General features: G+C 45.4%; 2 protein-coding genes across 6 annotated transcripts; both read left to right on the top strand.

Annotated features, from left to right (window-relative positions):
• Nucleotides 1–503: 503 nt before the first annotated feature.
• On the top strand, nt 504–5,284 carry LOC136487509 (putative ABC transporter B family member 8). Of its 5 annotated transcripts, none has more exons than XM_066484627.1 (8): nt 545–633; nt 707–930; nt 1,347–1,804; nt 1,954–2,494; nt 2,576–2,755; nt 2,919–4,193; nt 4,315–4,721; nt 4,831–5,284. In XM_066484627.1, exons 2-8 carry the CDS (start codon nt 862–864, stop codon nt 5,180–5,182), a joined length of 3,282 nt encoding a protein of 1,093 aa, XP_066340724.1. In that variant the 5' UTR covers nt 545–633; nt 707–861; the 3' UTR covers nt 5,183–5,284. The 5 variants fall into 5 exon arrangements, with proteins under 5 accessions (XP_066340726.1, XP_066340727.1, XP_066340724.1 ...); XM_066484628.1 differs by having other exon boundaries at nt 547–633; nt 691–930; XM_066484629.1 differs by lacking the exon at nt 707–930 and having other exon boundaries at nt 504–633.
• A 10,260-nt stretch (nt 5,285–15,544) lies between these two features.
• Nucleotides 15,545–18,123, top strand: LOC136486096 (uncharacterized). The gene is made up of 3 exons (XM_066482876.1): nt 15,545–15,759; nt 16,407–17,338; nt 17,629–18,123. Exons 2-3 carry the CDS (start codon nt 16,430–16,432, stop codon nt 17,728–17,730), a joined length of 1,011 nt encoding a protein of 336 aa, XP_066338973.1. The 5' UTR covers nt 15,545–15,759; nt 16,407–16,429; the 3' UTR covers nt 17,731–18,123.
• The last annotated feature ends 7,726 nt before the right edge of the window (nt 18,124–25,849 follow it).

Genomic DNA, 25,849 nt, shown 5'->3' with positions numbered 1-25,849 from the left:
GCACGCTGGCGGCGGCGCTTCTAGGGTGCGGGTGCGGCCGCGCGATGGCGTGGGGGGAGAGGGGGGGTGCGGCTGTGCGAGCATAGGGGAGAGGAGGACTGCGCGGGGCGGCGGGGAGGGGGAGGGGGAGGGGAAGGGAGTTAGGGTTCAGGGCCGAGGGTGGGAGCGGGGGGCTGCGCGGGGGAGAGCCGGCCCGTGGCCGCGGCGTGCGGCTCCGCTTATATATGAGGACTGAGGAGGGGGGGAGGCGGGGGACGGTGGGCTGGGCCGGCCGCGCTGGACCGCGGAGAGGGGAGGTGGAGTGAGGAGGGGTAGGGGGCCTAAGCAGCGGCCCAGGCACGCCCTGTACCCTCGGGCCGGGCCAGGCCGGGTCCACATGTCACCGGACCGTGCCGTGCTCGTATCGGACTAAAAAACGGACTTCGTATCGTGCCGTCGTGCCTCGGGCTATAGCTGGATGCAGGATGCATCACCGGGCTGAAGATGCGTCGCTGGGGTAGGAAAATTGTTTTATTTTTTTATAAAAAGAAATAAAAAAACACGTGCTTGTCGTCCACTCGGAGCAAAGGTCGATGCCGCTCGCCGTGCACACGGAGGACGATGGGGCGCACGCGGAGGCCGTCATCCGTAACGGTGCGGCTCCAGCTTCCTCTCTTCTTCTCACCCTGCGTTCCTACCTCCACACCACAGCTTCTTGGTCCGGCAGATCCCTGTCTCTGCGCCCCTTCGCTATGGCGAGGAGGGGAGGACTGAGGACGACGCGGCAGCGGCCAGGGCTCCTGCGCCTCATCGCTATCAGCTAGGAGACGGAGGACGGCGGCAGCAGCCAATGCCCCATCTCTATCGGCGAGGAGAGGGAGGATGGCAACGGCGGAGGTGCCCACTCAAATCCTCTGCCCACAACCTGTTCGACGAAATACTTCTATGGGGGTAAACTTAACCATGTTCAGATGTGGTGATTATATCTTGTACAAAGTAACCAACCAAACACAGAATTTCTTATACAGGCTAAGCTAGCCAATGCAACCAAACAAGTGCATCTTGGATTTTTGAAGCCAGGCTATGGCTGCCCAGGCTTAGTTGGCTAGCCAGACCAGGTTTTAAACATGAACCAAACACACCCAAACTACTTGGATGATCTAGACGTACACCCACACTCTTTAGTCTTTACATACTTGAAAAAAAAAAAGACAAGCTGAAATAATTTATCCAGCTTCCAGAAAAAATGAATGCGTGAAAATAAAAGAGCAGGGCAGAACTCCACGTAATATAATTCAGTTTTGGTTCATCATTCATCAAGGAGAAATAACAGCATGATTGGTTGATTTTCATAAAATCTGGAACAGGTCCCTCTATTTCTGATGCACTCTACGGTCTTCGTCTCCGGACTAGGCTTTGCCACTTATTTCTGCTGGAGGCTGGCTCTGGTTTCTTTTCCTCTGGTCCTGCTTCTCATAATCCCAGGGCTCATCTACGGCAAGTACCTTCTCTACCTGTCCCGCCAGTCACGCCATGAGTACGCCAAGGCGAATTCCCTGGTCCAGCAAGCTCTGGGCTCTATCAAGACCGTTTACTCCTTCACAGCCGAGAAAAGGATCATCCAGAAATACACAGCAATCCTTGACAAGACGATCAAGCTGGGGATCAAACAAGGCATTGCAAAGGGTCTTGCTGTTGGGTTCACCGGCCTTTCTTTTGCCATTTGGGCGTTTCTCGCATGGTACGGTGGCAGATTGGTGATGTTACATCATGTAAGTGGTGGAAGGATATATGCTGCTGGGATTTCATTCGTCTTGGGTGGCCTGTATGTTTCTTGTACTCTTTAAGCCTTACTGACTTCATGACTCCATCTGATCATGTTTCTTGTACTCTTTAAGCCTTACTGACTTCATGACTCCATCTGATCATGCAGAAATAGAAGCTTAACTAACAATTTTTTACTGAATGTTGCAGATCCCTTGGAATGGCACTCCCTGAGCTGAAACATTTCACTGAGGCGTCTGTTGCTGCCACAAGAATCCTTGATCGGATAAACCGTGTTCCCCAGATTAATGCTGATGACCCAAAAGGCCTTATTTTGGATCAAATTCAGGGAGAGCTCGAATTTGAATCTGTCCGTTTCGTGTACCCATCAAGACCAAATATGCCAGTCCTCAAAAACTTCAACCTCCAGATTCCTGCTGGGCGAACTATTGCTTTGGTTGGGTCCAGTGGCAGCGGCAAGTCAACAGCAATAGCTTTAGTGCAGCGCTTCTATGATGCCAGTGAAGGAACTGTCAAAATTGATGGTTTTGACATTAAAGGACTCCAGCTCAAATGGATCAGGAGCAAAATGGGGCTAGTCAGCCAGGATCATGCATTGTTTGGTACTTCAATAAAAGAGAACATCTTGTTTGGCAAACCAGATGGGACCATGGATGAGGTTTATGCAGCAGCTATGACAGCAAATGCTCACAACTTCATAAGGGGGCTTCCAGAGGAATATGAGACTAAGGTACGCGCATCAAAAGTGAAAAGGAACATTCAGCCACCTTAATTCCATGTCTCATACATACTTTATGGTCCATTCTTGCAGATTGGTGAACGTGGAGCATTGTTATCAGGTGGCCAAAAGCAGCGTATTGCCATTGCAAGGGCGATAATTAAGAACCCTGCTATACTCTTGCTCGATGAAGCCACAAGTGCACTTGATTCAGAATCAGAAAACTTGGTACAGCATGCACTTGATCAAGCATCCACGGGACGAACAACACTGGTAAATTGCCACTGCTTCCACTCTTCATACCTTTTTTGAGGAAACTCACTCTTCATACTTTATAACCCTTATATCAGAACTTCTTGAATTACTTAGAACTTCAGCTTTTTGAAGAGAAAATCATTTGACGTTGAATCCCTGCTTATTCATTAACAATGGTCAGGTAGTAGCTCATAAGCTCTCAACTGTGAAGAATGCTGATCAGATCGCAGTAGTTGATGGGGGTACAATCGTTGAAATTGGTACACATGATGAACTGATCAGCAAGGGTGGCCCGTACTCGAGACTTGTGAAATTGCAGATGGTAAGCTACATTGATCAAGAAAATGAACAATTTAGGGCTTCCTCAGTGGCCAGGACAAGTACCAGCCGTCACAGCATGTCCAGAGCAAGTCCAATGCCACTAACACCAGCTATCTTAAAGGAAAATAATTCTGATGTTCCTCCACCTGCACCATCTTTCTCCAGGCTTCTTGCAATGAACGCACTTGAGTGGAGGCAGGCAGTCTTAGGCAGTTTATCTGCATTGGTATATGGTTCATTGCAGCCCATCTATGCCATAACCATCGGAGGAATGATTGCTGTATTCTTTGTTCAGAACCAAAATGAGATGAATGCAAATATCAAACGCTATGCCTTAATCTTCTGCTCACTGTCCTTGGTATCCATTGTTGTGAATCTATTGCAACACTACAATTTTGCATACATGGGGGAGCATCTTGTTAGGCGCATCCGGGTCCAAGTACTTGAGAAGATCTTAACCTTTGAGGCAGCATGGTTTGATGAAGAAACTAATTCAAGCGGTGCATTGTGTTCTCGGCTAAGCAATGAGGCTTCTCTTGTCAAAACCCTTGTTGCAGATAGAATATCCTTACTGCTTCAAACAGCTTCCGGAATTATAATTGCAGTGACAATGGGCCTGATTGTAGCTTGGAAACTTGCTCTTGTCATGATAGCTGTACAGCCATCTACAATGATATGCTATTATGCAAAAAAAGTGGTTCTCTCAAACGTGTCAAGGGACTTGGCAAAGGCTCAGCATTATAGCACCCAGATTGCCATAGAAGCTGTTTACAACCACAGGATGGTAACCTCCTTTGGATGCTCATCGAAGGTTCTTCAGCTATTCGAGCATGCACAAGAGGAACCCTTGAAAAAAGCAAGGAAGAAATCATGGGTAGCAGGGATAACCACAGGGTTGTCACCTTGCCTCTCGTTCTTGTCGTGGGCACTGGCCTTCTGGTATGGTGGGAAGCTGGCACAGTCTGGGGAGATATCAGCGGGTGATGTTTTCAAAACCTTTTTCGTGCTGGTGAGCACAGGAAAGCTGATTGCTGATGCTGGTAGCATGACATCTGACCTGGCAAAGGGAGCAAATGCAGTTGCTTCAGTATTTGAGGTGCTAGATAGGAAATCCATCTCTCCAAAAAATTCACAGGTAACAAACTCATTCGTAAGCATCATACAGAATACATATCGGCAAAGCAGTTATGCGAGTATAGAATGATTTTACAACACGGTCTTGCTATGAGTGAGAATAATATACATCTATTTTGCAGGTGGAGAAGGAAGATCAGAAGAAGAAAATAGAAGGTAGAATAGAATTTAAGGAGGTAGGTTTTGCATATCCAACAAGACCAGAATGCCTTATCCTACAGGATTTTAGCTTGGACGTGAAAGAAGGAACGAGTGTTGGCCTGGTTGGGAGAAGCGGTTGTGGTAAATCAACTATCATAGGTTTGATCCAGAGGTTCTACGATGTTGATAGGGGGGCCGTAAGAATTGATGGTATGGATGTGAGGGAGATGAATATTCTCTGGTTCCGAGGATTTACAGCTCTTGTTAGTCAGGAGCCTGCAATGTTTTCGGGCAGTGTCAGGGACAACATTGCTTTTGGTAAACCAGAAGCTGATGAAGATGAGATTGTGGAAGCTGCAAAAGCTGCAAACGCACATGAGTTCATCTCGTAAGTCTTTTTACTTGTTTCTATTCCAAAATTGTATAAATCTTGCAAGCATGCCTTTTATTTCAACTCGCATTGTATAACACAAGGAACTAAGTTGATTATTTTTCAGATCCTTGGAGGGTGGATACGATACTGATTGCGGAGAGCATGGTATACAGCTCTCAGGGGGACAGAAGCAAAGAATTGCAATTGCAAGGGCAATAATCCGGAATCCAGCAATACTACTACTTGATGAAGCAACAAGTGCGCTTGATGCGCAGTCAGAGCAAGTGGTGCAGGAAGCTCTTGATCGAATAATGTCAGGGAGGACCACAATTGTGGTGGCACATCGACTAAACACAATCAAGAATGTAGACTCGATTGCTTTCCTGGGAGAGGGTACAGTGGTGGAGCGTGGCTCTTACCCGGAGCTCATGAACAAGAAGGGAGCATTCTACAACCTCGCAACTCTTCAGAAGTAACTGACTGTATGTAATGTAAACTATTATATCTAATGAAACTCCTGCAGTAATTGATATTATTGCTAGGTTACTATAGCACAGAAGCAGCACTCCTAAGCTAGTTTTCAAGCAACTCTTTCAATAATCAATTAATATATAAATATATATTATTTATCTAAAAAAATATAAATATATATATTTGACACAATCCTCGCCTTTCAAAGTTTCTGGTGGGCTAGGATTGGCAAAAAAAACATATAAAGAAATGATAATATGGCCAAGTAACTTATAAAAAAAGTATGATAAGGAAAAGCAAGCATTATGAATCACTTGAATGCAACACAGGTCTGAAGCAGATGAAATATTTAGAACATATACTTGCAACATATGTGTCAATCATATGCAACATTCAGATAAAACAATTGTAACTTGCAACATGAAAACACCTATTGCAACATAAGACTAAAACAACTGAAACGTTTCGAACATACTCTTGCAGCATATGTGTAAAACATATGCAACATCCAAATATGCACACTTGCAACATACATCTGAAAAAGCAGATGAAACATTTAGAACGGACGCTTGCAACATACGTGTACAACTATTGCAACATGTGCAACATCACGATCTATTTTTGTAACATCCATATGAAACACTTGCAACGTACCTCTGAAACATGTGAAACAACTGAAATATACTCTTACAACATACGCTTTCAACGCAACATCTCTTTGCTACTCAGCAGAATGGAGGCTCATCGATGTGTGGTGTTCACCGGAGGCAGCAGCCCGACGGCGCTTGTAGGCGGTGGGCCGCGGTATTGGCTGCACGACGCGAAAGGGTGGCATCGGCCGCATGAGCAGCAGGGAGGCTGCGGCTGCACGACTTGGAGAGGGCAGTAGCGTGTCGCGCCTGGCAGGGCCGGCAGCCGAGCGTCGTGACTCGGAGGCAGCTGCGCGTCGTGCCCGGCAAGGCCAGCTACCGAGCGGTGCGCCTCGGAGGTGGCAGGCGAGCGTATAAGAGCGATAGGAAGAGGAACGAGTGGATAGGAATAAGTGGATGAACAGTTCTTTTTTTGAAAACAAAGGAGCGTGAATTGTTGGGCTGACATCTGACCTAGCAATGGACAGCATTACCGAAAAAATGTCCATGAAAGAACTTACCGTGAAGTGACCATAGCCAGAAAATAAATTACTGTAAGCAAAGGCTTACACCTTCTTTACTCTTTCTTGAAGTTGATATTTAGTAGATTTCCCTTGGAGAGTTCAATCTCCATACTCATGTTATCCATCTCTACTTTAACCAATGCCCCTACGTCAATTGATCCAGATTCAGTAGAGGTTAGCTGCTCTTTTTTCTTTTTTTCTTTTTTATCTCGGCTAGCTGCTCTTTTAACTTATTAGTTATGGTATAGTGTTTTTCTCTCATAACAAATCAACGAACAGTACTTTTCAGCCTGACTTTTTAGCTAAAGGAATAGGATAAAAGAGTCTGCTCATGGCTCTTCCAAACCATCAATCAAGTCGGCGCCGGGCAGGAGGCAGTGTCTCCGCCTCTCCGGTGGCAATGTAGCTTTCCGGCCGGTACTTGCCTCTCCCCCTGCTGCCGCTTCAAGCTGGAACAGTAATGAAAAAAGTCCATTTTACCTCCTCAAATATTGTATAAATTCGATTTACCTTCCTCAATAGAAATTGATCTTTTAGACTCCTCCAACTATTAAAACCGTCTAATTTATCTTTGTGAGCAGTTTTGAGAGTCGTTTGTGGCGCCAATTCACACCAGGAGAGCTAAATTGGACTTTCGTGATAGTTTAGGGAGGTCAATTAGTATATTTTTTTTCAAAAAATTATCTAAATATTTTTCTAGAATAAATATGCATTTAAAAAGACTAAATCTGATTAATTATTATTAAATTTGTTTTAACTCAGAAAAATATAAAACCAATTTCATGTTTTTCTTAATGTTCTACTTTTTTTCTTTCTTATATTGTCTCCTGAAATTTGAAACTAGGACTAATATGAAACTGGATACATATTTGAAACTAGGATAAATATGAAACTCGGAAATACGAAACATGTTACATATTTTTCTGAGTTAAAAACAAATTTTTCTATGATTTTTCTAATATTAAATCAAATTTTAGTATTTTTAAATGCGTATTTATTCTAGGAAAGCATGTGCATTTTTAGGAAAAAATATTTGTAGAAACTGACTAACTTGGCGCCATGTAGGACAACTGACATGGCGCCATGTTGGACAGCTGACGTGGCGCCACGTCAGCCAAAACCACTCTCAAAACCGCTCAGAGAGATAAATCGGATGGTTTCAATAGTTGAAGGAGTCAAAAAATGGGTTTTCTAATTAAGTGAGGTAAATCGAACTTATAAATAGTCAAGGGAGTTTAATAGGAATTCCTGATTCTCTGTTCCACCGACCATGACGAGCAAGCTCCAAAGCCTCCAAGGCTGGCTTGGTGTCGTTCCGTAATCCGTAGCACGGCCTGTGCTCTGTCCTCATTGGAGGAAGGGGAGGCCTTAGGCCACGTGCAACCCACAAACGAGGGGTTGTCTTCGAGAGTCTCAAATTAGACGTACAGACAGCTAAAAAGACAGGTTATACAACCCATAGACAGAAGGTCGTCTGCAAGCTGTTTAATGCTCTGCATGTAGTTAAGATCAATCATGAATACCATTTTGTGTACACTGTGTTGCTAATCGATAGATAATGGATCATAGCTACACTTAATTCACACTAATAACATTCAAAATTCCTCATAGTGATCTTCTACTTCTCCAGGTAGTCATAACCGGAAGAAACAAGATCATATGAGATCTTAGCCAATTAACAACAACCAGCCGATCAGGCATCATATATAACATCAAAACAGGAAAGGCGTCACCCACATCTAAATTAAGCTCAGAGATGGAATATTATTGCTTACGCCATTATTAAATACAAGCGCGACAGTTTAAAAACGCTGACAGAAGAAATTTGATGCTGAAAGAAGAAACACAAGGATGCTGCAAGATGAGCTATCGAGTGAGGCATTGCATCGAACAGCTATCGGGCGTCCCTTTTTTTCCTTAACCAACTCATTAATATTAAACTAGTTTGCCGTTGCAACAAAATAGTTGAGGCATTAGCAGGCAAACAACATCATGGAGTAAATACCAGATGTGGATCCGAAAAGCACGAGCAGACCAAATACTGCTACATGATGATGCCGTCTCTCAGCAACAAGAAACAGAGAAGGTGACTTGGGCAGCCAGGTCGAGCACTCGAGCTAGCGCATACACCTGTCGCCGCTCGTGCTTGGCCATCGCGGCCACGGGACCGTCGGGTGCCGGCGCAGTCTTGTCCCAGCTTGCTCACAATGAAGTGCGACCGCAGGAGACGGGAGCTGCAGCCGCCACCGCCGCCGCTGCGCACCTGGGCTCCAGCGCTACCGCGGCGCACCTAATCTCCAGCGTCGTTGTTGCGCGATGATGGAGAAAAGAGGAACATTGGTGGGTGGGGGATTTTGGCACGGAAAATTGGATTCTCCTGTGCGCACAGATTGATCCGTCCCTTGTCGCTCAGAGACGACGGTGCCGTACAACGCGCCCTCCACCAATGACTGAGCCTGGGAGCATGAGCCGGCGTCGTCGTCTCACGAGACGACGGCCTCGCCCTCGCCCGTCTCCACGCTCGCGAGGGTGTTTTCTGTAAAAATTAAATCATACAGACGGCTAAGTTCAAAAAAAAGTTATTTGGATCGGTACCATTACAATTCTCAGAACTTTGAGATGTATCATTAAAATTCACATATTTTGAGATTTACCATTATAATTCAATGTTTCACTGAGTTTTGCCATTTTTACGTCTTCCAGCTGCTTGGGCCCACTGGCAGGCGTATGCGTACAGTTTGCTTTTCTGTATGGACGTATTTGCCCCCGTCCCGAAGTTGAAAGAGCCCTGCGCCCGTGGCCCCATCTCTCAGTCTGTTCTCCCCCTCACTCTCACTCTGTCTCTCACTCTCTCGTCCTCCCGACACGGCGACGGCGGCGGAACCCTAACCCTAGTCGCCGGCGTCCTGGAGCCCACGCCCGCGCCCGAGTCAACTGCCGCCGCCGCCCAACTCCACTGCCGCCCGCGCCCGAGCTGTCCTTCTGTGGCCCCATCTCTTGGTCTGTAGGCTCTGCTCCGTGGCTGCGCCTAGCTTTTGAAGCCATGGCCGGGCAGTGGACTAGAAGCCCGATGAAGGTACCTTCGACGGGCTCGAGTGCGACGGCCAGCGGTAGAAGGGAGTGCCCTTATTGCCATGTTCCTTTGGTCCGGATCCAGAGCAAGCAGCCGGCGACAAAGGATCAGTGGTTTCTCACATGCCCGTACAACATTAAGGTTAGGATTCTTGACATTGTTGACCTCACTGTGTCTCTTGATGCTACTCTGATTGATGTGTTTTTGTGTGTAGGGTGATCATACTACCTGCGGCTTCATCTGCTCTGAGTTGCAGATTGATGCCTTGGAAGCAAAGGAACGCTAGTTGCGGACTGGTAAGGAGACATCAGCTGACTGTTATGCCGAGTTGAAGGAAGAATTGCAAGAGTTGAAGCAAACTGTGGATAGTGTTGTAGCTGATCTATGGAAACTGAAGGTCCAACCTGCTGAGCCGAAGCCTGAGCTGGCCACGAAGAAATGCCATATTGTGCTTGATTGTTCAGTTGTATCACCAGTTTTTTTGTCTTTGTAGGTGTCCTGATTGGTGCATTTGTTGTTGCTGTTATGTGGAAGTGAACAGCTAGAATGTATGTTAGTGAGCTAATGTAAGTGTGGGTTATCTAATGTGTGACTGTGTGTATGTATGTTATCCTGGAATTGAATTGAAATGAAATGTGTTCTGTTGAATCAATTGACATCTTGTATTCTAACTGGTTGTGGTTCTCTTTATATGATGATTTTACAGCTTCCAATTCGCTCTTTAGTTTCAGTTCTGCTGTGTTGAAGGGCTAGGGTCTGCTGTGCTCCATGAGAATTTAGAGGTGCACAAGTGTTTGGTGGAGAAGTTGGAGGAGCTCTCAAGACCAGAGTAGATGTGGGCTGGTTGTGTTGGAGCTGTGGCTCCCTGTTTCTTTTGTGTACTGATGAGGTCCAAACCTTCTTTCTTTTTTGGGATGTCTATTGAGTTACAAATCTGTGGTAGCTTAATACCGTTGTGGTCTAGACGTCTGGTAGTAGTCGTGTGTCATACTCTACTTATGCTGTAGACGCTGGAACAATTTGGTCCTGATTAATACACTGCACTATGCATGATCTTCCAAACCTGTGTTTGCATGTCTAGCATGTCATTCAACTGTTGTCTCCTAGTTCAGCAGATAATGATCTGCTTGAACCTTGCTGCTGTAAGTGACCTATGGCAAAGAGGAATGTCAGAAAAAGAACCAAACGCTTTGTTCAACATAGGACTCAACACCAAGCGCAGTGCTCCCACAAATTTGGGTCCAATCTAGACGGTGAAGACAAATAGCATCATCAAAGCCAAGACTTTATAGGTTCACAACCACTTAAATCAACATAACAGCATACTAGGTTCACAACCATACAAGGTTCCAGCATTCTAACTACAAGGTTCCAGGAATCCAACTATAACGTTACACAAACAACAAGGTTCAACTGCTGATCTTACAAAAGCATACCAGTAGCAGCATACAAGTTCTCTTTTTATTACAAAAGCATATCATAAGCTGCTGACAAGCTCTAGTCTTCATAGACTAGCCTCCTAAGGCTACTAACAACAGCAGTAGGTGGGTCGGCTGTAGCCTTCTTGAGCTTCTTCTTAATGGGTGTCTTCTTCTTCTTTGGTGTGCCCTTCTTCTTCTTCTTCTAAACTTTCTGTTTCTTGGCTTGGGAGGGACTAGCTGCATCTATTGGAGCTTCTTTCCTACATTTTAAAGGTGACATTACATATTATGAAGTGAAAAACAATGAGATAGATTTAGTGCACAGAAACATACCTTTTGTTAGCCTTGTTCCTTGGTGGAGCTCTCTCACCATCTTCTCCAATCTCTGCCTGTTTGCAAGTTTTTGAAAAGTGGCAAAAATCTCCACATCTCCTACATTTGACCTTCTTTTTGGATGCACTTTTCTCCAAGCAACATCTTTGCCTTTGAACCTTTGGTCTTCCTGCTCCTCTACCTAGCAACGGTGGATACAATTTGAATCCAAGTTCCACAACAGGCCATTGTGACCTATCTAGGATAGGTTTAATTCTGTCCTCATAGGTTGCCTTGAATCTAGCCACTGAGTAATACTCAGACAAAATCTTCAATTTTCACCCCTCTGTTGGACAGGATCCATGCCAAAGCATGTTTGTAGGGCTTCCCTGTTAACTGCCACTCCCTGTAGGAGCATTTATGGTTCTGCAAGTCAACTGTTTATCTTTTCTGATTGTTCCACTCATCCAAGATGGTCACTTCTGCAATATCAACATCACTAACTGATACCTTGACCACTTTGAGGTTATTGCTGATCAAGTTGAGCTCCTTCATCACATTTGGGAGTATTCCATCTGTCCACTGCCTAGCAAGCATCTTCCTAGTGTATCTCTTCTCCATGATCAGCTCTCTGATTCTATCAACTAATTCATGCAGTAGCAGACCTTTGAACTTCTTTATTTGTGCATTGAAGCTCTCTGAAACATTATTTGTCAAGTAGTCACACTTGCTATTTTCTGAAAATGCACACCTGTACCAGATCCTGTTGTGGTGCTCCTCAAGGTACTCAATGGATTCAGGTGCAAACTCAAAAGTTTTCTTCATGTGCCACTTAAACAGCCCTTGTGTGTAGCTTCTAGCTACAGGGTACAAGTGATCAGTGAACACCTCACCAGAATACTTCTTCAAAAAATTCTGATACAAATGCCTCATGCACTCCCTATTTTCAGCTTGTGGGAAGACAAACCCCACTGCAGTCTCTAGTCCTTTACATGCATCTGTATATATAACCAGATTTGGAACATCTCCTACAACCTTATGCAGCTGCTGCAGAAACCATTTCCAATTATCTTCAATTTCTGACTCAAAAATTGCATAAGCTATATGGTACAACCAATTGTGTCCATCCACACCAGTAGCTGAAGCTAACTGACCCCTGTATTTACCATGCAAACAGGAAGCATCTACCCCAATAAAAGGTCTTCAACCAGATAAGAATTCATCCACACATGGTCTAAGAGCAACAAACGTCCTCTTGAATCTGTTTTTGGTGCCAATCTTCTCTAACTCTATCTCTACTAAGCTACCAGGGGATACTTTCTCAATTTGAGCAGCCCAATTAAAAAGCAATTGAAAACTCTCCTCATATTTACCATGGATCTGCTCTAAAGCTACCTTCATACCTAACCATGCCTTGGAGTATTTCAACTTAATGCCATAGTCACCCTCCAATTTGTCCCTGCAGTCAGTTGCACCTTTGGTTGGATTCTTCATCAGCCAGTATGCCAACCTATCTGCACATCAACCTTGGGTGACCATCTTCCCTTCTCTGAGTTTTGTGGTAGGACAGTTGTGTTCAAAAGGTAGCCTTTTGATCTACACAAACAAATACAATAGGACATTAGTTGCATAAATAACAAATTTAATAAACAAACAACTCCAATAGTAATGACAAATTTACTTCTATTGTCTTGCCATAAGAATTTCTAGAAGCATGTATATGCCAAGGACATCCCTCTGCTTTACACTTGGCAATAAATCTAGTCTGGTCAGTTTGCACATTAGCAAACTCAAAGCCTATCTTCACTGCATGATGCCTAATTGCCTTCCTGAATGCAACAATATCAGGAAAGAGCCCTCCTTTCACAATCTTGGGGTTTTCTGGATCATGAATCACATGGACCTCCTGTGGATCTGCATCATCAATCTCTGCCTCAAGAGGAACACCTTCTTCAGCAGCACCAGAATCAATTGCATCAGCATTAGCACATGGTTGTGGGTGAGAACTGTTAGCAGCCTGTGCATTGTTAGTGTACTAATGAGGAGGTACTGGCATGTACATTCCCTCATCATCGACACCCACATACTCCTCCTCATTATCAAACATGTCTGGCTCCCTGTTTGGCTCTAGTTCAAGCTCTAAAGGATACTCTGGTCCTTCATCCGGCTCAGCAGTAAGCTTGGTAGCAGGGCTAACAGGAGGATTAGGCTACTCAGCAGGATCTGGAATAGGATTCTCATGCCTATTGGGATTTGGAATAGGATTCTCATTCTCAACAGGAGGAATCACACACAGAGGCTCTAGGGTAGCAAACTCATCAACATCTGCAACTTTTCTTTCAAAAACTCCTACAACAAGTTGGCAATGCATCTGATCCTTATACATTTCAAACACATCATTCAGCTGAAAGTCATTAACTAGTCTGACGTCTTCACACATCCTTTTGTCAAAGAACCACACACAAGGACTCTGGGTAGGGGACCATTTGAACTGATTGGTCAAGCTTTGCATCAACAACTCAAAAGTGAACGATCCTATCTCCACATCCCATTTAATCACACTGCCCTTCATGTAAGCTTTCCTACCATTACTGTCTGTAGTACAGAAACCTTCAACTTTAATCTCTAAGGAGAACAACCGAACCCTAGTAGCAAACAAACAAGTCACAAAAAATACACTAGGGTCAGCGTAATTCCTCGACCTACTCGCATCGCTACTCAGACTCAAGAGATTGAAGGTTGGAGATCCATACCTCTCCTCGCCGTGCTCCATGTCCACGGGGTCAGCCATTGCGCTCAATGGAACACCATCGTGAGGTCGCTGGAGAGGCTCCAATCGTTTGGGATCCGGGAGGACAGCTCGGGCGCGGGCGGCGGTGGCAGTTGACTCGGGCGCGGGCGCGGGCTCCAGGACGCCGGCAGCTAGGGTTAGGGTTTCGCCGCCGTCGCCGCGTCGGGAGGACGAGAGAGTGAGAGACAGAGTGAGCGCGAGGAGGAGAACAGACTGAGAGATGGGGCCACGGGCGCAGGGCTCTTTCAACTTCGGGACGGGGGCAAATACGTCCATACAGAAAACAAACAGTATGCATACGTCTGCCAGTGGGCCCAAGCAGCTAGAAGACGTAAAAAATGGCAAAACTCAGTGAAACATTGAATTATAATGGTAAATCTCAAAATATGTGAATTTTAATGGTACATCTCAAAGTTATGAGAATGGTAATGGTACTAATCCAAATAACCCAAAAAAATCATTAAGACGGCTCGAATCGTCCCGTTGTACGTGCCTTAGTCTAAAAAAATGCCACCACGGTCAAGCTAATTTAAATTTGATCAAGTTTATAATAAATAGTATTAGCATTTGCGTCTTTACTAAAATTTACTATAAAAATATATTATATAACTATTCTAGTAAAATTTAGTTTTTATCAAAAATATTATTATATTTTTTATATAACTTTAATTAAAATTCAAACGGAAGCAATACAAAGACACACAGGGTCAGGTGGTCTGTGTGTTATGTGCTCTCGTTGCTGCAGCCTCTGCAGGTCAGCTAGGGCATGGCTAACGGTGTGTCTGCCAGATATTCTGCTTCAACCAAAACAGTTTTAGTTACAACTTATCTAATAAAATAAATTTTTAGCTCCAGCTTCTCTTAAAAACATTCGATAAAACACATTCTTTTAAAAAGAATAGAATGTCCATAGTACCCCTCTAGTTTTATTTTTTCTTTTTAGATTTATTTTTCTTCTCTTATATCTTATTTCTTTCCTTTCCGTTTTTATCCAGTAGGTACATCATCCACGCAAGTTGGTTCTCTTCTCCAGCCTTGACTCCGATCGCCGCCCCTCCCCTCCTGATTCGCCGTAGCTCGGTAGCCCATCTCTAACCCCGCAGCTCCGCCTCTCTCTTCTCCAGACCTGCCTCTGATTGCCGCCCCTCCCCTCCTGCCGCACTGCAGCCTCCAACGGCCCTACGCCCAGTACAACTATTGCTCCTGCGCATGATGGAGGAGGGTGGCAACGCCTCTGTCTCCAACCTCCTAATCATGAGGGAGGAAGATGGTAGCGCGCGTGGGCCTAGGGGCATGAGCCTGCCGAAGCTTGATTTAAAGTGGCCCGTTTGGTCGCAACGCACGCAAATCAACTTCCACCCGAAGAAGCGCTACCGACCTAAGTCACGCTAGTCTTGGTGCAGAGGCCTCGGCTTTGGTTCGAAGAGGACCCATAGGTTTCCAATTAAATATATAAAAAATAAAATGAAATGAAAACAGAGCACCGCGTCCTCCTCATCCACGTAGGCGTAGGGGAAGGGACAGGCAGCTGCATGCTCGGTTGACCGCTCGCCGGCCGTGTCCGTATTTGGGTGGGGTGGAAGCCTGGGAGGTGTTGTGTTCTGCTTCCCACGACTCCTCCATTCAGACAAAGACAGAGACAGGCCTGCCTGCCTCTCCCTCTCCCTCTCCTCTCCTCTCCCCGCGCCCAACAACACGCCGCCCGATCCACGCCGGCCACAATCATTCCTGGACGCCCAAGGTGTCCTCGTCTCCCCTCCCCTCCCCTCCCCTCCGTTCCTGGACGCCGCCCGCCCGCCCGCCGCCGGCTGATTTCTTCTCTCCTTCCTCAGGTACGTACGGGAACGGAACCCACCCCCTCCCCTCCCCTCCCCTGCGTTGCTGCGACCTCCGATCCATCTTTGGTGGTCTGGTGGGTGTTCTCCACTTCTCCTCCGCGGTCCTTGACAGGCAAGCAGACACGTTTCTTCCCGCCTCGTCCGCGACGAGCCGCTTGGCCGCCGCGGCTCTCTCCATGCGCGGCGCCGCCCGGCGTGCTCTGTCAGCGCGGTCTCCGATCCAACCAGGGAGGCAATGCAATGCTCTGTAGAACAACGCGCAAGCCAATAAGGGTTAATTAATGGATAACTAACATTCCACAGGATTGAATGCGCTGCACTGCAGTTCGTTCCGGATTAGCCCCCGGCCTGCCCCTTTGACTTTCTTTGATTTGATGGAAACAGACTGACCCGATCCGAACCCAAAAGCTTCCTTTTTTGGGGATGGGAGATGGAATGGGATCCAGACCACATTGCCACAATCTTGTTATGCATTTCTTTGCTGCGAGCCCTCAAATCCCCCCACCTAGAATCGGAAAATGCTTCATCTGGAAAATTAGTTGCAGAGATCGAGCCACGGCTGTATATCTCTGCACTATCTTCACCTTCCATCCCTCACATGTTCATCTGAAAAATTCAGAACGCTAATCCTCCGTATGCAGGTTCCTGACCACAAGTAGGCACGATGGACCTCCCGGTGGCGGACCCCGGAACGGAGCGAGGCGAAGGCCCGCTGATCCAGTGCCCATACTGCGACTCAGAAGCGATGCACAAGCTAGCCCAGATCCTCCTGCCCGGTCTCGCCGCGGTCTGCGTGGACGGCACGACGGGGGACCTGTTCCGCAACCCGTCGGTGGTGGCCGTGGACCTCCGGAAGGAGATGGTGGACTACATCACGCAGCGGAGCGACACGTTCATCGCGGACGCGCTGATCGAGTCGGAGGCGAACCAGGACGGGCCCGAGGCGGAGATGCCCGACGACCCGTTCGAGATCGTGTCGGTGTTCATGGACGACTTCAGCAGAACCAAGCGTAACATCATCGGCCACGTCTCCGGGTGGCTGCTCAGCGACAGCCGCGACGACAAGATCGACGACTTCGTGCAGGAGATGGAGATGACAAAGTTCTGGCCGCTGGAGCGCCGGGAAGCCATCGCCGAGGTGCTGCTCAAGAACGTCGACCTCAAGACCAAGTTCCACTGCCCCGAGAAGTACGAGAACGAGGAGCGGTTGGCGGACCACAAGGAGCAGTGCAGCTTCAGGCCCGTGGTCTGCCCCAACGACGGGTGCCGGGCAAAGGTCTCCGTTCGGTGCATGAAGGACCATGACGCCGCGTGCTTGTACAAGGTGCTGCAGTGCGAGCAGGGATGCGACAAGCGGCTGCTCAGGAGGGATATGGATCGCCACTGCGTCACTGTGTGCCCCATGAGGCTCATGAAGTGCCCCTTTGGTTGCGATTCCTCGTTCCCTGACCGTGATCTTGAGAAGCACTGCGCCGAGTTTCTTCAGGCGCATTTGGTTAAGGTGCTTAAGGCGATTCATAAGAAAGGGCGTTCGGAAGATGAGCTCAAGGAGCTTGCTCAGAAGCTGGAAAAGGTTTGCCTGCCTTTTCACTGACCTTTGTGAATTACATATATGCTTTTGAATTGATGCTATTTGCTTCCCAAATATTTCTGATGAAATTGAGTTAACAGGATGCCAATCTGATCTAATCGCTTTGCCAGTCTTTTCATCTGATTATAGAATAAACCTTTTTTTTTGACAAAAACAGGTGCCATTTAATTTGGTGACAATTTTTTTTCATGAAATTAGATGCACAGGTTGATCTGATATCCCTTCCCACTTTTTTACCTTAATAACCTGACTGTCCATTCTACTTTCTGCAGTTTGATGCAGATGGTAAACTAGCTAAAGCTCTGGATGCAAGACCTCTTACTAATGTTGTGAAGGACCTCGAAGCCAAGATGAAAGCTGAACATTCAAGTTAAAGGGCTGGGTCTTTTATATAGACAAACTTCACAGTATGGATAACTAACATTGTTTAGTTGAAGGGGTGGTCCTACGTGCAGCATATATACAGAGAAGAACATAAGTTTTGTTTTATTCCTATCTCCTTTATGATTTTTTGCTTCATTTTCTCCCCTCACAATCAAATTAATTCTCAGTATGTATAGTCCCTCTTGCTCTGTACCTTGAATTTTGTATGAGGACATTGTTTGTTTTGGTATATAAATCAAAGATCGGGTCATGTTTCCAGCAGGCTTGTTCTGTACCAAATTATGACTTGTTAATTGTGATGAATGAGCTCTGCTGATATTCAAATTCAATGTGTGTTAGGTTAAGATTCACATTTAACAGCAGCTAGGTTAGTGAATTGCCTGGACCAACCAGTTGAGCTAGTTAATCTGAACCATTATTTACATACACTGCCTTTGACGCCGCAGGTTCCTGGTGTGAGAAAAATAAACATGTTCTCTGTCCTAGACTCCTAGTAACAAATGCTATTCTACTGCAAAACTGTAATGATTTTTTTTGGAATGTTAGCTGTGAGAACCATAGTTTACAGATAGTGTTTGATGATCCAGGGTGCACTCAAATAATGCGAGCATTCAGCCATTCAGGGATCATTGCAGCTTGGAAGTCGCATGCTCTATTCTGCAGTCCATGCTCATTGCAATAGATGGCCTTGTGGTCTTGTGGACTTGGTTGATGTGATCGTGTACCTCCGACTGCAGTTGATACGACCTTGATCTTGTTTCTTTGATCCATTGATTGATCGGCATCGGCTACAAGGATCTCGCTGGGCACTTCAACTCATCTGGCATCGCCTGGTAGATGCCACCTGCGATGGAACAGGCAAATCTACCACATACTGACACAGGCATATGTTCCTTCTGCTATCAGTCACGGTTCACATACGACCTATCTATTATTATCTTAAGAAATAAGTATTTCTTGATTATCGAACTATTGTTGAAGTTTTATTTTGGCCATCAAACTCAAAACTAGGATACTTTGACCATTGAACTTTGGCCATCGTACTCAAAACTAGATGTTTTTACCATTGAACTAAATCTTTACAAAATGCTTTTTGAAAATGCTAACTCCGTGCTAAAGGAATTGTTGTCATTTGTACATCATTTAGGGAGTTAACCATTTGAAAAAGGTTTTTGAAACGTTGCTTGGTGGAGTGTTTCTGCCACCACCGGAATAGTCTGGTGGTGCCCTACAGAAACCACTAGAGAAAGCAGTGTGTGCCCGGGGTTGTGTTGTTTACTGTGCTGTAGGGACACCGATTTTTAGTCATGTCCTTAAGGGAGAACCGGAGAAAGAGGTGATCATGGGCTGTAGCTAGGGTTTGCTACTGGAAATTTTTTATGGCCCCTGCTCCAGACCACCGGAGAAAGCGGTCCAAAGCGAGGACACGTGGATTTCAAACATGTTCGCAGTACTTTGTCCAGTGCTAGGCACCAAAGTTTTGTGGTGGTGGCTCGGAACTTGTTTAGATCACCTCTAAATTCTAAGTTTTTTTACTCTCTTTTCATCACATCAATTTTTAGCCGCTTGCATGGAGCATTAAATGTAGGTAAAAAAAAATAACTAATTGCACAGTTTAGTTCGAAATCACGAGATGAATCTTTTGAGCTTAGTTGATCCATGATTAAATAATATTTACTAAATAAGACGAAAATGCTACTATTTATCAGGTTGAAATTATTTGCAATCTAAACGTGGCCTCGACCCTCTCGGGTTGTCCACTAGTAAGGTTCTGAGGCCACTAGATTGGTCTGGTGGGTCCCACTAGAGAGACATTGGAGGAAGCATGCCAGTTGGGCCACTTAACAGAGAGTGAGCATGGTCGCAGAGATGTCTAGTGATCAGGCACCTAAGAACAGGCACTCCAACAGTGAAGTGACTGTGAATTTGACCGTTGGATGACTGACACGTGTTAGACCTTTCCTCCGGTAGTGTTTTTCGGTGGGGCATCGGAATTTCTGGTGCTGCCGAAAAAGCTATAGTTTGCTCCCAACAGCTAGCTTGGGTGAGCAGGCTATTGTATACGTGGGTTGGCTGGCCATTTCAAGGGGCTGAGTTCGTTGTGAATCCAACAAATTATAAAGGAGCCCAAGGAACACTCTCCACTCACATACACTAGTAGAGATCATATTTGTGGTGAGATTGGAGTGATCTCATGCATTTGCTTGAGAGAGATAGCATCTAGTGGCACGGGGTGGGGGGTGTTGGTTAGCAAGCTTGAGGGCTTTTTACTCTGGGAGATTGACACCTCCTAAATAGCTTGGTGGCAAGAGGCTCCATTGAAGCACATAAGAAGTTGTGCGGTGCTTCGAAGAGAGCAATTGTAAGGGGCACTTGTGCTCGCCCTTGCGGGAGATCATGAAGAGCAACTCTAGTACAAGCGAGATCTGAAAAGCACCATGTGGTCTAGCTAGGTCAAGTGCTATTGCTCACGTTGAGGGAGCACCGTGAGGGATGATTGCAAGCATGAGGGCTTGACATGTAGCAAGAGGACCGTCAACAACCTTGGGGCTCGACTCAATAGGGATTAAGTGGTTGGCAAACCACCAAACCTAGAGATAACAATCATTGTGCCAACCTATGTGTCGTATTGTTTTGCTCCGGCAATATCCAGCAACGTGATCACGTAGACGGAATCAGATGGTAGCATACGAGACACAGAGATTTATACTGGTTCGGGGCGCGGTGCGCGCTAAACCCTACTCCAGTGGTGCGGCTGCTCTTGTATTTGTATACTCAATTACAGGGGCTGTTGCTCCTAGCTACGAGGTAGATGGAATAGGTGGAAGATGGATCGGATCCTGAGCCTGAGTTCCCTACCCTCCTTTATATAGGCAGGAGAGGTAGGGTTACAGAGAGGGCGATCGGGCTAACAGATTGTTTCCTAGTTTGTTACAACAGATTGATCCTAGCTATCGTCTAGATACGCCCGCCTGTTTTTGCCTTGATATCCACGTTGGTCGATGGCGTCAGCCCTCACGGGCGTCCCCCTTGACTACTGCTGGGCCAATAGCTTGGTGGTGGTCATATATACGAGCGGTGCAGGTACACCTAGCCCATATCTCTGACAATAGCCCTCATAGGACTTAATGATAAGCTAGCATGTAGCTTCAAGCCCTCGGGACGTCGCAGTCTCCCCTGTAAGTTCTGCGTATTGTGAGTACATAGTGAGCATCTTCGGGTGTCGAAGTTTTGAGCAGTGCAGCTAGATATTCTTAAGTATTGGGGAGCCAGTCGTATCCACGGGGAAACGTGTGTGTGTTGTCTAACAAGTCGTGTGTGTGTTGTCTAACATGTTTGTCCAGGGATAGCAATCAAGGTTTAAGGTATGAGTAGAGAGGATTCCTATAGTTATGACCCTATGCAAAGCAAGGCTTATGATTCTAATGTTCACTTTGGGACGCCGCTTAAACGGTAAAGCACCGCTAATAGATAACTCTACCGACATGACTACGGTCCTACTAATTTAAGAACCTGCTCAATTCAATGTGGACTACAAAGGATAGACTGGGCTGTCACCTCCCACTGCTACCACACAACCAGAAAGCAGGGAGAAAACACAGGTAGCCGATAGCCTAAGCACCACATTTATACTAACAATTACTGCTCTAATCTAGCTAGCAAGAATTAGAGCACTCAAAAGAACTGTGAACCTGTGAACAAAAGATCACAAAACTTACTTTAAACAGAAATCAATTACCAGAGGTATCTCAGATGTAGACTTGGAGAAGCCTAGATCCGCCAAAGTACAAGCCGTAGAGGTAGCACCGACAGGCCAGTACTCCCCCCAAACTCTTCCCTCACTCTCTAGCTCACTAATTCTATTGCAAGACTAGATCCTATAGAAGGCTAATCTTCTCTTGAGAGCTGGCTCTGATCCTGATGAAGAGGATATGAATTAGGGTTTTGGGATGGCTCTAGAGAGGGGAGCAGGGCCAGGTATATATAGGCCAGAGCGTCAATTCTAGATCCTCGGATCAAACCGACTTGAAAGAACGACGTAAATGCAATCTAGGAGGCGGTGGAGAACCGACATTCGAAGGAGGGGCTGACAGGTGGGCCTAGGGGGCTAGGCGTCCTGTAGGTGGGGCCAGCCGGACCCACATGGTAGCCACCTGCCCTCCGCTTTGGTGGTTTGCCTTCTAGCATCTTCTAGAGTCTTTCCACGTCGGTTTCGCAATGGATAAACGTGATTTGCTTTGACGAATAGGTCCTCCTTGCCAGTTTTCTAGATAAACCCTGCTGAAAACATAGATTCACCAAAACTCATAGAATTTGTCAATTTAAACCCCTAAACCTATGTTGGCGATTATTTTCATGCATTTATACAAGTTATGTTGATGGTTTATGGTTGATGTTAACGACCGTCAACAACTGGGTTCTCGATCAATGTCCCAGACATTCCTGACCGACACCACCCCCTTCCCAGTCTCACGGGTAAACAGGTCACAATTAGTTACTTGACTTCTCGACCCCATCCACGACATGTGGTCTATATAGGTGGTTACTCGGACTTATGTATCGCGATACACGGTCCTTACTGCTCCACGAGCCATGTCGTCTTAGATCCCACACTCACGATGACCTACCCCTCGCATGAGCAAGATATCCAAGTTATCATCAAGATTATCATATTAGGAACATTAGTCCTTAGCCAGATTAGTCAGGTAAATCAAGTTGTACCCTCATTGGTTTTAGTAGTTAATTATCCAGGTGTAGCATCCTACACGTGCGAGTATGAGTTCCCTTCTCATGCTCGACTTCTACCGTTGCCCAAGCAACTAAGCAATAAGCATTAAGCATTCCCATTCCCATTGTTTAGGTGAGAGGCTTCTAACAGATTATTATGCTACTCTAGGTGTAGTGTGAAGGTGATAATTATCCAAGATTACATGTAATGCATGACTCATAATGTAACTTGATAAGTATCCAAAGTAGGGTTCATAATAGTGGGGTGCCTGCCTGGGTTTTGCCGCTCGAACAAAGTCAAAGTTGTAGACGACAACTCACACACGTTCTTCACGCTATTCGGCTCTTGAAAGACAACAAGGATCGAGCTGAGGTCATCCGAGGGAGCTTAGGAACAGGTCTCGACTTAGAGCTTGGGATAGAGGCTTCTACCTATGGCTTTACCATTGCCCTTGTGGAAACTATGCTTAACCTAGTGCTGTTGACTCCTTGGGTAAGGTGGCTGAACAATCTCACACTCTTTATGTAGGAGTCTCTCTATTGGATGCCCTATCAAAAGATTGAACTCCCAAATATCAAAAACATAAAAACTAACATACACCTTGGTTTCATCTACTTTGATAGGGATGAGGTGAAAAATTCCTTTACTAGGAAGGATTTGCCCTGAGAGATTTTTTAAGAGTTTGGTTGTTGGAGTTAATTGAAAATTTTCAAGAAGGGTATGTGCAAAAGATTTAGACATAAGATTTACTCCTATAGCCGGATTATAAAGAGCATCGAAGGAGGTTTTATGAATCTGACAACGAATGGAGGTAGATGGAGAATCTAAACAAATAATTTCAGGAGAAAGCTTGAATTCTCCTAACCACTCATTGCTTATGATTGTTGTCAACTCCTTCACAGTCTTTTTAAGGAACTTCTCTTCGGTTGGGTCAGGATGTAGCACCCGGTTTTAAGAACAAAACCAGATACACACCATATGTGAGACTAGGAAGTCAAACTCACATATAGCTACAAATAGGGGTAATATCGAAAGACAATGCTCAATATATAACGTACTTAGTATTAAGGATATAACCTTAGACAGCAAACAGCGGAAAGACAACTCCGATCTTCGGGTGGAAACTCCAATTCCACAGGGACAACTGACTGGTTGATCACAAGCCTAATTCCTCCAAACTCTAGCAATCTAGTACCCATCTGAGATTTTTATCCAAATAATTGAAAAATAAAGTAAGCGTAAGTACATGTCGTACTCAACAAATATAACATGGGGTTCATGAGGCTCAAAAGGCTGACACTGGTTTAACTATGATTAGCTTTTAATTTTCATAATTTTAGCATATGAGTAGCAACAAGTTTATCACAAGCCCATATAAACACATGATCAGGTAAACATGAATAATGAATAGCATAAACAATTAACCATTAATGAGCATCTTTATCATCAGTATCATCAGTGTTCATCATCTATTCCGTAAGGGTTCCAAGGTCACTCATGACCGTGAGCATGGCTGATATACCAGTTTTACACTCTACAGAGGTTGTACACTTTCACTGTGAGTCGTGATTTACCCTTTCACCTGAGGCGGCCAACCTTTTGACCCACTACCAAGGAAGGTCAGCAGGGTTCACTATGAAGCCTTTCAAAGGTTCATCTAACAAGTTAGGGCCATTAGATTCACTCGGCAAATAGATATAGGAACCCCCCTGTCGAATGGAGCAATTCCATCATGGCTATACACATAAGAGTAGAGGCTGCCCTATACCCGATTTGGCAAGCCATTCTTATCCCATAAAGGTAACCTCTAACAAGCTAGAAAAGGTCCTCATACTGAGCTAAAGCTAGAGCCATGTAGCCCTCACAGTTATACTATAAGTCCCGGATGATCACTTACAGATAAGTCCTTAGGGCGAGGAATCTAAAGCATTTAGAATGTAGCTAAATACCCTAGCCCCCTATTTCCAACTTGCTAAAAAGCCATGTTTTAATGTTTATTGCATATACCATTAATTAAGTTACAAGATCATGGTTTAGTTGAGCACTAGCAAAACTACCCAATGCACATCCCATAGGAGACAAGGTATCAGTTCAATACTAGGGAATCCCTATCAAGGTGACACATGCAATATGAATTAAATGTATTAAAGTTGATAGAAAACAAGGATAATCCCATGCTATACTTGCCTTAAACTCAGATCCTTCTTCTATTGAATTGTAACCTCTAAAGGACTTCTTTTGGATCACCAACTTCTTCTACTTCACCAATGTACTTCTCACCGACTAGGCATGATAATAACGCACCACACAAGCATCCATGCAATCATACATGAAGCAAATAATAGAACTAAATCAGAACAGTACACCAAACATAGGAAACAACAAGCAAAAATGTTTTAAAGATGTTCTACACGCTACTACGAACACACAGACACGAAAAGCACTCTAATCGGAGCTATAACAAAAAAGTTATGAATTTAACAAGATTTCCTTTAATAAAATAATAGATTAAATCTAACATCGAATTTCAAAAGTTGAAAACATACTTAATAGTAGTATAAACATGTAGATTATGCAGTTATGAATCTAACACAACTTGAATGGGTCAAAACCGAATTAAAACAGAGAAGATATGGCCATATGAAGGCGGTGGCAATTTTCTAAATAGATGGAACTTGATTTTCAAATTTAAAAATAAATAAAAATCCGATTATAAACTGGCCAAGGACTGTGGATACTACTTTATCAAAAGGCAGGGGCTCTTTAGAAAAACTACAGGGATGGTAGGTTAGAACTTAAAATCTTGTGGGGCTCTTTTTGCAAATTTTGCAGTGAAGGAGTATCTTCTAATCTGGGCCGTTGGATCAAAGATGGACGGCTACCGAGGGTTGGGAGGATTTCTCTGGCCGGCACAGTGACTCCGACGTGGTGGTGGCCATGGATGGCGACGAAGAGCTCACTGGCACAACTCAAATTCGGCCTTGGAGGCCACGGTTTGGCTCAGGAAAGGTACAGGAAGGAAGAGGGAGGCACTACAAATCCATCTAGGGGATCAGAAGGGCTATGATGGCACAGGGACGAGCTAGAGCTCGGCATGGTAGATCGGGTTTGCTGGAGATCTATGGTGATGCGGATACAAGCATAGAAGGCGAGGGAGAGGGCATGAGAGACACCTGCGGGTTACTCACCTTCTCGTGGAGCTCAGGGATGCGGTCGCAACGGCGGAGGAGCAATGGTGGCGGTGGCGCTAGAGCTTGCTGCAGTGCTGGCTAAGGCTTGGAGCGGCTTCAGCTTGCTCAGAGCGGGATAGGAGGATGGCACAGGCGTGGCTTGTATTTAAGAGGGGCTAGCGGCATGGGGCGCACGCCAAATCGGGGTGG

The sequence above is a fragment of the Miscanthus floridulus genome, chromosome 10 (assembly GCF_019320115.1).
Source record: "Miscanthus floridulus cultivar M001 chromosome 10, ASM1932011v1, whole genome shotgun sequence".
Classification (NCBI taxonomy): Eukaryota; Viridiplantae; Streptophyta; class Magnoliopsida; order Poales; family Poaceae; genus Miscanthus; species Miscanthus floridulus.
This window is presented reverse-complemented; position numbering and strand designations above follow the sequence as displayed.